At 40.1% G+C, this 15,645-nt stretch overlaps 1 protein-coding gene across 2 annotated transcripts in view; it reads left to right on the top strand.

Moving 5' to 3' along the window:
* Positions 1-14,984, top strand: part of FILIP1L (filamin A interacting protein 1 like) — a 102,466-nt gene extending 87,482 nt beyond the window's left edge. For both annotated transcript variants that reach the window (XM_034790009.1, XM_034790000.1), the window contains exon 3: positions 13,657-14,984. In XM_034790009.1, coding sequence (XP_034645900.1) covers positions 13,657-13,845 — 189 coding nt within the window. In that variant the 3' untranslated portion in view covers positions 13,846-14,984. The remainder of the gene's footprint in view (positions 1-13,656) is intronic.
* The last annotated feature ends 661 nt before the right edge of the window (positions 14,985-15,645 follow it).

Below are 15,645 nucleotides of genomic sequence, written 5' to 3' on the forward strand. Positions count from 1 at the left end.
AATTTAATCTCTGGAACAGAACACCATGCCATGCTCAAATCACAGACTGTTTTGAAGAGGGGGGGGGGAATAAGTAGACCACATCAACTGAATATTTTGTTTACCAAAACACAGACTTGCATGTCATGCATGTATGTCAGACAGAGAAAGAGAAAATGAAAGACTTCAGATTTTGTGTAATGGCCACTGAACCAAGGTTTTGAAGAAAATTTGTTGTTCTTTTATTTATAAAGTAATTAAAAATAATTAACTTGGGTGCAGATGTTAAAAATGGACATAGCTGTGGATAAATTGTTAGCATAATATTAAACCATACTAACACCACAGGAAATGGAACAATCTCTAGCGTGAAAGAGGAGGTGGATAGATTTGGTGACCTTCTTCCTTGTACCATGTATAGATTCCCTGAGATTGTCACTGACTCTCTTCCATTCTATCCTTACTTCTCCTTCCATTTTTAACTGTACCTTTGCTGTGAGAAGTCAGAACAAAAATAAGAGTAGGACATATCTGAATCTTGGGTTCTTGTTTTTAAAGATTACCAGAAAAGTGCAAAAAAAGTTTAAGCTTCTTACTGTGCTTCATTATTGTGTATGAAGACTATCGAAGAGCTTTTAAAATATTTTGTTCTACATAATTACAATAGAAAGTGCAGATCTTTTTGTTGGAAGATTTCAGCAAGATTTCTGGAAGTACAATATCACATGAGGTTGTAACCTTAAGTGCGGCTCTCCCTCTACACAGCTGAGGGGAAGGGAATATTCTCAGTCTTGAAAGGGGAAGAGAATAGGGGTTGCCTAGTCTTAGGGTACATCTACACTGTAGCTGGAAGGTATAATTCCAGGTTGCATAGGTGTACACACGCGAGCTTTGATGAAGCTAGTGTGCTAAAAACCACAATGTAGCTGCAGTACCCACTCGAGTACTTCCTGAGGGTCACAAATAGGACTGCACTCAGGCAGCTAGCCCGTACTGCCATCCACATTGCCACAGGTAAACTGTTGTTAGATTGTTAATAGGCAGCAGATTTAAAACAAACAAACAAAAGGAAGTATTTTTTCCATACAACTCACAGTCCACCTGTAGAACTCCTGGCCAGAGAATGTTGTGAAGGCCAAGACTATAACAGGGTTCAAAAAAGAACTAGACAAGTTCATGGAGGATAGGTCCATCAATGGCTATGAGCCAGGATGGGCAGGGATGGTGTCTCTAGCCTCTGTTTGCCAGAAGCTGGGAATGGGTGACAGGGGATGAATCACTTGAGATTACCTGTTCCATTCATTCCCTCTGGGGCACCTTGCATTGGCCACTGTCGGAAGACAGGATACTGGGCTAGATGGGCCTTTGGTCTGATCTAGTATGGCCGTTCTTATTGTCTCAGCTGGGGAAAGAGAAAACTACAACTCAGGTTTACAGCCTCAAACAGCATCTCACAATTCAGACTTCCAGAAGATCTTGGTAACATTCTCTACCAAAAAAGAGACCCTGACATTTCTAACGTTAAAATCAAACCGTATGAGCGTGCGCGCGTGCCAGAGGGCGGAAGCAAGCTTGAGGCTATTCTTATACGTCACACGGAAGCAGTAAAGGACAAAAAAACAAGACAGGTTGCTCTGTTCTGCTTCATAGATTCATAGATTCATAGATTATAGGACTGGAAGGGACCTCGAGAGGTCATCGAGTCCAGTCCCCTGCCCGCATGGCAGGACCAAATACTGCCTAGACCATCCCTAACAGACATTTATCTAACCTACTCTTAAATATCTCCAGAGACGGAGATTCCACAACCTCCCTAGGCAATTTGTTCCAGTGTTTAACCACCCTGACAGTTAGGAACTATTTCCTAATGTCCAACCTAGACCTCCCTTGCTGCAGTTTAAACCCATTGTTTCTGGTTCTATCCTTAGAGGCTAAGATGAACAAGTTCTCTCCCTCCTCCTTATGACACCCTTTTAGATACCTGAAAACTGCTATCATGTCCCCTCTCAGTCTTCTCTTTTCCAAACTAAACAAACCCAGTTCTTTCAGCCTTCCTTCATAGGTCATGTTCTCAAGACCTTTAATCATTCTTGTTGCTCTTCTTTGGACCCTTTCCAATTTCTCCACATCTTTTTTAAAATGCGGCGCCCAGAACTGGACACAATACTCCAGCTGAGGCCTAACCAGAGCAGAGTAGAGCGGAAGAATGACTTCTCGTGTCTTGCTCACAACACACCTGTTAATGCATCCCAGAATCATGTTTGCTTTTTTTGCAACAGCATCACACTGTTGACTCATATTTAGCTTGTGGTCCACTATAACCCCTAGATCCCTTTCTGCCGTACTCCTTCCTAGACAGTCTTTTCCCATTCTGTATGTGTGAAATTGATTTTTCCTTCCTAAGTGGAGCACTTTGCATTTGTCTTTGTTAAACTTCATCCTGTTTAACTCAGACCATTTCTCCAATTTGTCCAGATCATTTTGAATTATGACCCTGTCCTCCAAAGTAGTTGCAATCCCTCCCAGTTTGGTATCATCCGCAAACTTAATAAGCGTACTTTCTATGCCAATATCTAAGTCGTTGATGAAGATATTGAACAGAGCCGGTCCCAAAACAGACCCCTGCGGTACCCCACTCGTTACGCCTTTCCAGCAGGATTGGGAACCATTAATAACAACTCTCTGAGTACGGTTATCCAGCCAGTTATGCACCCACCTTATAGTAGCCCCATCTAATTTGTATTTGCCTAGTTTATCGATAAGAATATCATGCGAGACCGTATCAAATGCCTTACTAAAGTCTAGGTATACCACATCCACCGCTTCACCCTTATGGTTCATGGTTCACTTCTACAGGGAAAAAGTATTTTCTCCCCCTTTGACTTTAAGAAATTAGCAAACTATGGTAAAAAAATATATATAGAAAAAAGATACTTGATTATTAAATAAAACGTTTCTAGATCAGGTGTACACAAAAGATTTCCCTAGAAAGCAAGTTCAACTAAGGCCTCTCTTCCATCCTTCTCATAAGACAAACAGTAAGGATCTCTATATGCCCTTGAAAAACAGGAATGTCCAAAACCAATATTTTGCCCTGTTCTTTGTAAACCTCTGCAGAATGATCATCTTAAGAAGCTGCCACAGCATTTCAAAGGCCAGTCTTGCAAGTCTCATCATGCATTGACACCAACCCCTTCCCAAATCCTTCAGTGAGCCCTTCTCCTAACAAGCCTTTGAACAAACCCTTCCCCTGGATATGGGGTCAAACCCTCAGAGAAGGAGGAGGGGGGTTAACTGGTTATGGAAAGGGAGGAGCTAGCACCCTTTTCGGCACACTTCTTTGATGCCCAACATGACTGTCCCCTGTCCTCAACCGCATCCTCCCATGACAGATGTACTGGATTTTCACGCTGAAGATAAGCACAATGGGAGCTGCTGGGTGCTCACCACATTTGAAAGTCAGGCCATTTATTTAGGTGTCTAAATATGGAAAAAGGAGAGTAATTTTAGGCACACAGGTTTGAAAACCTTGCCCATTTATTTGGGAGGAGGGCCAGCCTAGTAGCATGGCAGTGCTTTCTACCTTCTTGCGAGAGACATACTTTTGACTTTTGGTCCCAGTCTTCTGCTGTTTGGAAAATTCACAGGTTAAAATACTGCAGAAGTAACGTGCTCATCCGATTAATGAGAGACAGTGCCTGACATTGTTCAACAGCAACCCCTAATAGCTAGTTAAGGAGATGAATTGATGAAAATTGATGGTACAGCCAGCTAAATCCTCCTTATCCAGAAGGAGAATAGACAAATAAAGCTGAAAAAAAAAAAAAAAAAAAACACCAGGGACTCCTTATATCTCTTACAAGGTTTTAAAATGCATCCTTCCCCACATAGAAAGAAATTGGGAAATAATTGTATGGCAGAATGATTAAGATGAATCTGATGCTACTGGGTTGGGGCATGGAGATGGAGGAACCATGTGCATGATTACTAGGAAATATTAGCTATTGAGACAGGCTAAACAAAAGCTGACTCAACTCCCAAATCTCCAGACTTAAGCAATGGATAGAACAAACATTATGTTACCAGTGTAACAAGAAAAGATCTTACGAGTTCATGGGTGGGTGTGAGAGAGACATTTTAATGCTAAAATCAAATGCTAAAACCACCCCCCAGTAACAGGAAGGTTTTAACAAATATAATCTGACTGTGAAATGCTATTACAAGGACAAATCCTACAATCAACAGCCACAGAGTATTATTGCATTCTCTGCACGAGAACATAACCTCCTGTCCAACATGCTGAGGGGACTCAAACATAGAGACACACACTCGAAATAATCAGTTTAGTCAACTGTTACGACCAAACATGATTCATAACAGGGCACAGAGTGGGATTCACATGTAAAGAGGTTTTAAATATACCAGAAAAGGCTTTCATCTTGTTGATGGTTTCTCTGAAAAGGGAAAAAGTGTGTATTCATTTAGATATTGGCACTACCCTCAAAAATACTTAGCACATACAGTACGTAACACTCATCTTCAAAGTACAATACTAACTTTAATTCATGTTCACAGTACCCCTGTGAGGAAGGTAAGAAACAATGTCTTCATTTTATAGCTGGAGAAGTTGAAATAGAGGGGTTAAGTGACTTCTTCAAAGCCACAGAGCGAGTCAGTCCTGGACAAGATTAAAACTCAGGAGTTCTTAAACTCATACTCTGGTCATTACAGACCGTGTTTCTCTTTTAGAAGTGAACACCACAAAAAACAAAAAACAAAAACATCCCACCACAGACTAGAAGGTGATACTGGTTTAATCTCTTTTAAAATGTGGATTTCACAGAAGAAAAAACTTACCCTGAAATCTACAGCAGTTCCAAATGTGGACCCCATTCGTGAGCTCTTTGGGGCAGAGACTGTTCTTTTCCAAATGTTTGTGCACTAACCAACACAATGGGGCCCCAACACAGTTGACCTCTGTGTGCTCCCACAAAGTATGCTAAATAATAATGGGGAGGGAGGGGGGAGAGTATGTATTTACATTTTTGCACAATCAATCCCAGTATTGAAGAAATTTCTGCTTTAAAATACATTTACGTCTAGTCCTACAGCTTCATATGCATCTTTTTTAAGGTGACCAGAGAGCAAGTGTGAAAAATTGGGATTTTTTTGTGGGTGGAGGGGGAGGGTAGAGTTGGCTAAATAAGACAAAGCCCCTAATATCGGGACATCTGGTCACCCTAATCATTTTGAAAACAAAACACTATAAAAAAAGTTATCACAGCAATCCTTAGTTGCCCAGAATCTGTACAAAAGAATCTCTGCTGCCAACAATCTTATGCAAGGAATAGATAAACAGATTTAAACCAAGAGGAAATGAGTTTATTGAAAACATTACCAATGTACATGGAGGTAACAGGCTAACATACAAGTGTCAACACTGCCCTCTACCGGATAGAATCAATCCTACTCAAGTATTGGCACTTCTAGGGGCCAGCCTACAGAATGAGTAAGTCCTCTAATTAAACTACTAACAGAAAATGGAGATTTCCCTTTAAGCTCAAGCAGTACCTTGCTTTTGGAACACAGGCTTGTCTTCACTAGACAATTTAATTGCATTTAAACACAATTTTTAACTACTGAGTTAGGCGACACAACACTGACCATGGATGACTAGTCACTGCAGAAAAGAACAAATTGTGTTCATCACTACATCAACTACTCCTGGGTAAACCCTGGTCCTGGTAGATTTTACCCACAGCTCATTGATGATGACCTGATGATGGGCACAAAATGTCTTTGTTTATGCTGACCAGTCAGCACTGTGTCAGCTATCTCAATGATTAAAAGCCAAGTTTAAAGAAGATAAAATGTCCTAGTTAAGACAATCCTGAAAAGAAGGGTATATGATCAAATTTTGGTAGTTAAGGTTTTTGAAAGGGACTCTAGATATTTTGGCTTCTATTCCCAACTCTGCCTGATTCCCTGTGTGACCTCTCTGCGCCTCAGTTCCTCACCATCAAAATGGGGATATTAAGACTTGCCTTTTTTATACGGTGCTCAGATATTGTAGAGATGAGTTCCACAGAAAAGTCTAAAAAAATAATATCTTTATGCACCAAACCTCCCCTGTGTGGTTGAGCTTTTGACAAAGATCATGTCACCGGTGCAGAAATTGCATCTACTTCTAATATAAATTTTCCTTCTGAATAGTTCAAGTTCATGAAACTAAGCAGTTCTATCCTGCTCTCACTACAAATGAAACACTCTACAATAAAAATCAAGATACCCTTGGGGCATCATATGCATTGGAAAGCAAAAATCAACACCACAAGTTATTACAATTAACCTTTTTCCAATCCTTTCCTCTAACTTCCAGTTAAAAATGGCAAAATCCAAGAGTACTTAGTTCCACAGCACAAGCTGTCCACTACATGCAAAATTATAGGGTTAGGATTATCCAGTGAGCCAACTGGCTCAACACCCTTGGTACTTTACAATATGGTAATAGTGAGCCATTCACACTGCTACAGTTAAGGACCTGTCAGCATTTCTACAGAGACACCAGTTTCTAAGGTGTTTACAATTCAACCATAAAAACATGATCCAGTTTAACACTTGGCAGACAGGCCTGAATACTCAGGAGCAATTCCCCACCCCACCCCACCCCTTTTTTAAAGTTCTATATGCAATTCAACGTCAATAAGGCTTTTTTTTTTTTTAATTAAAGGCAGTGCCAGAATTTTTTAAATTTGTCCTACAGGTTTTGAAATGCCAGTGTGCACTTTAGGGGCAATAGCCACCATTTTACGTCCAAAACGGTTTTATTTATATCTTCCTCCCCCGTTACTAACTGTAATAACAAATACATAAATTTTAATAAAAAATTAATAATGATATGTCTCAGGCACAGATCGCAAAAGGCCAGCCTGTGTTATATATGTTCAATGGTACCTTGTACCACAAATAGTCACATTGAAATGGGTATCACAATCTGACACAAAGCGTTTTACAAAGGAGGACAAGAATCTTTAACCACACTTCAGAAATGAGGAAACAGGTTCAGAAATGTGAAGTGACTTGCCCACAGTCAAAAAGTGAGTCAGTGGCATAGCCAGGATTAAAACACAGGTGTCTAGATTCTCCATTCTGCACCCTAACCATGCACTACAGTCAGTAACTGTAGGGTTTGTTCATGGGCACTGCCTCTGCAGTTTGAATAAAGAAAATGAAAAAAGCATAGAAGAAGAAATTTTAAGAGGAAAGGCACTGTGTAAACTCACTATGCTGACTACTGACAGATATATGAAAAAGACAGGCCATATTTTGAAAAAGTCAGCCATGACAGCATCCCTTTAAATCAGAAGATAGAAACTAAAGAGAAATGTGGTTGCAGATGCTTTGTTTGCGCTTCTGTAGCTAAACTGGTTTTGTTTAACATTAATACCTCTGGAGAGGAATAAACAATCTAGTGCCAGTTTAGTATATGAACTACTACAGCAGGATTTAAGTGAAGCTACTCAGCATTACTGGATTCCTATTCATTCCAGGATTCATTTCAGACCTTCTGAAAATCCTCCATGGACCACCCACTGTGGCCACACCCACTGTGTTCTATGTACATCCCACTATCTCCCCAATGTCTGCACAAAGGCCTTCTCCTCTGCAGCTCCTGCAAGCATCTCTACCCTATCAACTTGCTTCTCTTTATTCAAATCTCAGCTCCAAAATGTCTTTTTCTCCCTCAGCTAAGGGAGGAACACAATGGGTGCTCCGTACCTCTTAAAAGTCAGACTACTTATTTTCGTATCTTCAGAGAGTATGTAGGCTGTCTAAAGTTGAGAATTCTTGGCCTCAGAGTGTTGACCAGGATTCCATAAGGCAAAGACAGAGAGAGCACATTAGCAACTGTAAAAAATGAAATACAACAGCAGTTACCTAAACTCCTACAGCAGCAAGATGCAGCATTTGGGACCTTTGTTGCATAAAAGTACAGTGTTTCTAAATAATCACACACACACACACAGAGCAACTGAAAACCTTCATTCTGACTTCCTGAAAGATTTCAGAATGAAAACAGAGGGGCTCAGTGAAATAGGACTAACTGGAAGGGCGCTAGGGTGGGGGAGGCTGGAGAGAACTATACAAATCAACAACTTATCATTCGGCAAATAAAAAGAGAATGCTACTTTGGGCCCAATCCTGCCCTCCTTACTTAGCCCTAACTCACTCATGAAAAGGACAGTAAGGCTGAGCTTTTAATGACCTCAGGAAGCACATGGAGAAATGTTTTAAAACAAGGGGTAAGCAATCACCACATTTCTTTTTGGCAGCCTCATACATATGCCCTTTCTAGACCAGGCTCACACTTTAACTGCCCTCAGCAATCTGAGGGCAAACTAAGGTCGGTCAAGATATTCATATGGTTGTTTGCATAACTGGTCTGTACAGAGCCATCCCACAGCCAACAGAGAGTTTGAGCAGGACTCCCTCTGCTGTTCAAACCATTCAAACTAAAGTGCTGAAAAAGAACCGAATTTAATGTTATCTTTCCTAGATGCATTTCTATAATGGAGGCAGAAAGATACATGAGGAAAGCTAGCCATGAGCACTGCACCCTCCCCTTTGTCCATTAATGAAAGGCATAAATCCCTAAGACAGAAAACATGCAGCCACATGTCATGCTATATACCACAGAGAAGTCAGAGTGGAGAGTTAGGGTTCAAGCAGATGGAGACAGCCATCAGATAGCTAGAACTGGTACCTTTCAACATGCCCATCTTGTCCCTCCACATACCTCTCCTGCTTTCCACACACACACACCCACTTCTGAACCCCCAAAAAGGGTTAATTTACACTGATGACTCGGAAAACATAAAAGGAGAAAAATTCTAATTTGTTAAAATATCTGCTGTTTCATTTAAAATCGGGCCATCATTACAATTCCTTATCAAATGAATGCAAATAAGACACAAACATATAATGACTATAAATCTTCACGCTCAGAGCATAACCTAACTACTGACTGCCTGAGGTTAGAAATAGAATAAACTTCCCCCAAGCATGTTATTCCATAATTGTCCCTTGCAGAGTTTCCTGCCTCTGCCCACTATCAAAAAAAGGACACAGGGCTAGATATGCCACTGGTCCAATCATGCATTACAATTTCCACATTACTAGGTATTCACTCTTCTCACTCAATTACTATTTACAATAACTGACATCCATTCTGGAGGTTAATTTAACATGCAGGAGGACAAAGCCTGTTTATCAAATTGCAGTTTGCCCTGGTTCTCAGCACCCTACACCTTATTTGCTTTGACAATGAATCTTAACCGTTCATTTTAATGACTGCTGACATTACTGCCAACAAACCTTAACATATTTTACAAGCTAATCTTATTCTGTGAAATTAATATCTGAATCTAATGTTTTACTATCGTGCTTATAGATTGAGAACCAATGCTTGCTTTGCACATCTCAAACAAGGCCTATTTTTAAAGCCTAAACAGTAAGAATGTCTTTTTTTATACTTCCCCTTAATTAGTAGGCCTGTATATATTTCACTTTGGAAATGACTAAGTCCCAGGTAGATAGTATCTTGGAATGGGCTAGTTTCTAGGGGTGTTTGGAGAGCAGAAGTGGGAACTGTGATGAAAAGGGGATGCCGGGTGCTGGGAAGCATCAGTTGCTACTTAAAGGATGATTGAATTGAATTCCACACCCCCTGCCAACTCTCTGGACAGGGAGCAGAAAGGGGAGGGCATTTACATAGGGGAGGTCAGGGAGACAGACAGCAGTACTGAAGGACAGAGGGAGCAAGTAGCAGTACCAGCTCAGGGAATGCTTCTTCTGGTTGTCAGAAAGAAGACCAGAAAGCTGAGAGAATTCTTCATCTTCCCAGGAAAGGGACACAGAGGAGAGGGAATCAGTGTGCAAGAGGGTGGTGTGTATTTGCAGAAATTATTCTTGATGGGAATACTGACTTCCCTTCATTGACCCAGAACTAATATCACACTGAAGAAACAAAAACCAACACACATAATGTTCTAATGGTTCATACCTTCCAAGTAATGCAGCGTAATAACTATAAAGTAATAACAACTAGGAGTCTTGTGGTACCTTAGAGACTAACAAATTTATTTGGGCATAAGATTTCGTGGGCTAGAACCCACTTCATCAGATGCAGTAAAAGTAATAACTAGAACATAACCATTGCCATGCTGTACACTCAAGACTAGACAAGGAACTAATTGAAGATTCATTCTATAGAACTCTCACCATATAACCATAACAACTGTGCTAGTTCACACCCAAGAATCTAAACATGTGTTACAGACAATAATTCTCACGGTGTACTTACAACACAGATAATTATCTTACAACAGCCCTACCATGACACAAGGGGATGATCTAGGTAAGGTGACCCAAAAATGGTTCTTTTCAACCCTCATATCTGAGATTCACATTTTTCAATCAATCTTTTAGTCCCTAACGCTGCAAACACTTAAGTAGGGTGCTTAACTTTACGTGTGTCAATAGGAGACTGTCAGACAAAGTTAAGCATATGTTTAAGTGCTTTAACTGGATTCAGCCTTCAGTTTTGAAAACTGAATATTATTGTTTTTTACTATATTCATTCCTCTCTCTCTCTCTTTGAACATTCATTCTTGAACTGTCTGTGAGACAAGGCTGGTAAAAAAGAAACCTACTTTCAGGTGCTGAATGCGGAGGGAAAGAATTATAAAAACAGTTTATCAGGTTAAGGCCTTGTCTACGCATAAAAGTTGCATCCCTTAAACGATGCTGGCATAGTTAAAGTGCTACTACTACCCTAGTGTGGATGCAGTTATACTGGTTTAGAAACACGTGGACTGCTATAGCTTACTCACACATGGATAAGTCTTATACCAGTATAGAGCACCTTTACAGCCAGTGTAACTGCATCCACACTCGGGGTTGTAATAGCATAACTATTTTGGTTCAAACAATTAAAATAAAAAAAAATTAAAAAAAAAAATCACACCTTAACCAAAACAGTTTTACAGAAACAAAAACTATGTAGACCAGGCCTTACCAAATGAATAATTTCTCTAATACACATATCAATAACAATAGCAAATGAACCTGAAACATCATTATTTATCAGTGACAAACTGCAAAGCCACATTAAATCATAATTTAAAAACACCAAGTAAACCTTTTTCTGCAATGGGAAATCTGACTGCTGCAAAAACACAAACAAAAAATTAACATCAGCTGGAAATTGTTAAAAAATAAATGATTGTTTTAAGAAGGCTAACAAAGGTGATCAGCCACTTATTGCATGAGCACTTTTAAATTGTTTACCTACACTAGAATGTCTCCCCAAAGGGAAACACTGTACTGTAAAATGCAGTTAAACCTCTAACAACAATTCAAGGAAAGAACAAAAATATTACTTAACTATTTATCCACTTATCACAATTGCTCTTACAATTAACCTCTAAACTACTAATCCATAGCAACCTCACCAGCATTAATGGAATGTTTACCATTTTTTCTCAAGATATTTCTGTTTAAATCAAATGTTGTTTTGCCTTATACTTATAAAGCAACAACACATCACCCATCCACCCACACTCATCCACACACAATAAAGAAAAAAAAAAGTTACTTTTCTTTCTTAATCTTTCCCTGATTTCTTAATACAGTTAAGATAAATACAATAAACATTGTATTCAGAGCAAGTTCTGCCTCCAGCACAAAATAATAAATAAAATTACTCTATTGCTGAAGGAAGTTAAATGACAACACTGAGACGCTCTAATCCTGTAAAGTCCGTTTAATTTTTCTTTTTCTTAATTTCATTATGATATACTCAACCCCTTGAGCATCCTAAACAATTGTACTGTTACCTTGTCACCCCCTCATTTGTTAGTTCAGTCACCAGCTGCATATAGACCGAATCCTGGACTGTGAGCTCTCTGGAGCCTTTGTGTTATTGGTTTGTACAAAGCCTAGTACAATGGCTCCCCTAAAAAGAATAATTCTACTCTCTCTTTACTGTTCACATTCTTCAAACAATTAAACCTATGCATCCCCATGGAATAGCCATCTGGCCTACCTATACCTAAGTATTTCTTTAAATCTTTGCTGATAAGGCAGCTCCAGCTCTTTTTGGTGCTCTCCAGTTTTTCTAGGACAGGGGTAGGCACGCGAGCTGATTTTCAGTGGCACTCACACTGCCCGGGTCCTGGCCACCGGTCCGGGGGGCTCTGCATTTTAATTTAATTTTAAATGAGGCTTCTTAAACATTTAAAAAAAACTTATTTACTTTACATACAACAATAGTTTAGTTATATATTATAGACTTATAGAAAGAGACCTTCTAAAAACGTTAAAATGTATTACTGGCACGCGAAACCTTAAATTAGAGTGAATAAATGAAGACTCAGCACACCACTTCTGAAAGGCTGCCGACCCCCTGGTCTAGGATTTTACACACACACACACTCACACACACGAGAGAGAAAGAGAGATTAATACTAAGGAGGTGCCCAGAACAACAGTAAGTACTCATACAGTCATTTACATCTATAGACATCAACATACTCTTAAATTATAAAGCAGGGGTCGGCAACCTTTCAGAAGTGATGTGCCGAGTCTTAATTTATTCACTAATTTAAGGTTTTGTGTGCCAGTAATACATTTTAATGTTTTTAGAAGGTCTCTTTCTATAAGTCTATAATATATAACTAAACTATTGTTGTATGTAAAGTAAATAAGGTTTTTTAAGAAGCTTCATTTAAAATTAAATTAAAATGCAGAGCCCCCCGGACCAGTGGTCAGGACCCGGGCAGTGTGAGTGCCACTGAAAATCAGCCTTCGGCATCCGTGCCATAGGTTGCCTACCCCTGTTATAAAGGAAGATTAATATCATCCCCATTTTACAAGTGGGGAAACTGGAGCACAGACATTAAATGATTTGGCCAAAGTCACACAACAAGTCCATAGCAGAGCTGGGAACAGATCCCAGGTATCTTCACTCTCAGTCCTGTGTGCTATTCATTGTATCATGATGCATCCCTGGAAGGCAGGGTGCACTGAAATCAATACTTGAGGCAGGTCTCCCAAAAGCTGTACAGGGAAGTGCTATCAATATCACATCCATCCTTCATGATATGGTGCCTTTGGTTATATATCTTTAGGTGCATGGCATTTCTCCCCTCATCACATTGCATAGAAATCTTTTTAATCATCTTTAAAATACATTTTTTTCCACTCAGTATTTAGTTGATTTAGCCACAAGGTGCATTTTGTTGTAGACTGTAATAGCTCAGTCAAGAATAAAATACTTGTGTTGCTTCAAAACCCCATAAACTCTTCTGAGACTTTTATTGAATTACACAGACTTTGCTGCCATGTAGAGACAAGAAGCCTTCAACAGTCTCCAAAGAGTAACAAGACACTTAGTTTTTGAATGTGAAAATGATGGGGGAAGAATATCATTGTTTCATGTGCCACAGTGTACCATTAAAAATAAAACAAAACAGAAAAACAAGGAAAACTACAATGACAACAGTTCTTAATCAGATCAATATATATGTTATTTTCTGAAAAGCTGAGAAAGAGCACTAAAGAACTATACAAACCACCCACCCTAACTGCTTACATTTTTTCTTGGTTTATTTCAAGATTGCTGATGTATTCCATCGTACAATTCCTACTCGGATTCCCAAACCAAAGTCCATGAGCACGACTAAATTATCTGTGAAAACACCTACTGGGCATCTCAACAAACCACTCCAAGAAAGCAATGCTGGAAAGCGACACATCATGAGAACTGTATCTAACACTTACCTTCAAAATGGAGGGAAGAGGTAAACAACTCTCTGCAATGTCCAGGAGTAAAATATATTTGTTGAGTAATGTGACTCACTGTAGCAATTTCTTCTAAGGGCTGTTTCAGAAAAAGGTAATGTTTCCACAAGTAGTGAGATAAAACTATTCACAGGTCTGTAAAAAAAGACTGCAACACTCACACATCAGTAACACTCTCTGGACCAAACTCTGCTCTCGGTGCTCCAGTGTAAATCCTGATTTACCGCAAGTTTAATGACAACAGAATTTGGCCCTTACCACGAAGTGACAAATTAAATTGCAAAATGAGTTTCTATTATAAACCAAAATTTGACACACACCCCTCTGCGACTAATAACCACAACCCTAATTCCACCCTAGTAGATTTACAGCAATTATTACAATCATAATGACAAGTTATCACACAAGGATTTTGTTTTCAGTTGGTCTTATGAAATTGTGTTTCAGTGTGAAATTTTTAGGTTCAAATTTAAGTGAGAGAAGATAATACTTGGCAAACTATCCCGATACAAATGAAAGAAAGGAAGATAGTAATAGAGCAACACGAATGTACACAGAGTTCTTTAATGAACAGAAAAGTAAAGAGGAATCCTACAAAAAGTGGAAATATGGACAAATTGCTAAGGATGACTACAAAAGAATAGCACAAGCATGTAGGGACAAAATCAGAAAGGCTAAGGCACAAAATGAGTAACATTCAGCAAGGAACATAAATGGCAATAAGAAGAGATTCTATAAATAGATTAGGAGCAAGAGAAAGACTAAGAAAAGTGTTGATCCTCTGTGTAGCGGCTCCGGCCCTGAAGGGGTTAAAGGTAGGCTGATTGGGGAAGCAGCCACAGCTGGGGCCATGCCCCAATCAGGCCACAGCTGGCCCTATAAAAGGGCTGTGAGGCAGTAGTTCACATAGTCTCTCTCTGGCTGGAGAGAGAAGGACTAGGCTGCCTGGGAGCTGAGAAGGGTACCAGGAGTGAAGCAGGGCTGGGGGGAAGGCCAGAGGAGCTGGGGAGCTCCAGGCTGGAAAAAAACCCTAGCCTGCAGGCCTTGCTGAAGGCCTAAAGCAGGTACTGGAGTTGCAGAGGGGCAGCCCAGGGGTAGGCAAAGGCAGTAGGTCCAAACCCCCCTTGCTGATGATGAGTGGTTCATAGACTGCAGTCTGCCCCAGTGACTGGGAGCTAGATGGTGACTGACAGTAGCCACTGAGGTGGGGATAGAGGGTTGGGGGTTCCCTGGGGAGGGGAAAACCTGGAGAGTGGGGTACTGCCAGGGGGGCAGCACCCAAGGTAAAGGGGTGGGACATGGGGGCCTGAGGCAAGCAGGACATAAGCCAGTAGAGGGCGCTCTAGAGCTGTAGAGCAATTCCCAGGATGACCAGCAGGAGGCGCCGCAACAGTGAGTCATCGCCCTGCCACACACTGCTGGGGGAGAGGAAGGGAGAACTAATAACTAATAACCAACAACACCATGAAGACTGAGCTGTTTAATACCTATTTTGCTTCAGTCTTCATTAAATTGATTAAATTGTGATCAGATGCTTAACACAATGAATATTAACAACAAGGGAGAAGGAAGACAGAACAAGTTACAAAATATTTAGTTAAGTGAGATGCATTTAAGTTGGCAGGGCCTGAAGAGTTTCACTCTAGGATACTTAAAGAACTATCTGAAACAATCTTGGAACCACTAGCAATAGTCCTTGGAGGACGAGTGATGCCCAGAGTGCTGGACAAGGGCAAATGTATCTATATCTTTAAAAAAAGGGAACAAAGAGGACACAAGGAATTATAGACCTGCCAGCATAAT

This window comes from Trachemys scripta, chromosome 1 (genome assembly GCF_013100865.1).
Source record: "Trachemys scripta elegans isolate TJP31775 chromosome 1, CAS_Tse_1.0, whole genome shotgun sequence".
Lineage (NCBI taxonomy): Eukaryota > Metazoa > Chordata > Testudines > Emydidae > Trachemys > Trachemys scripta.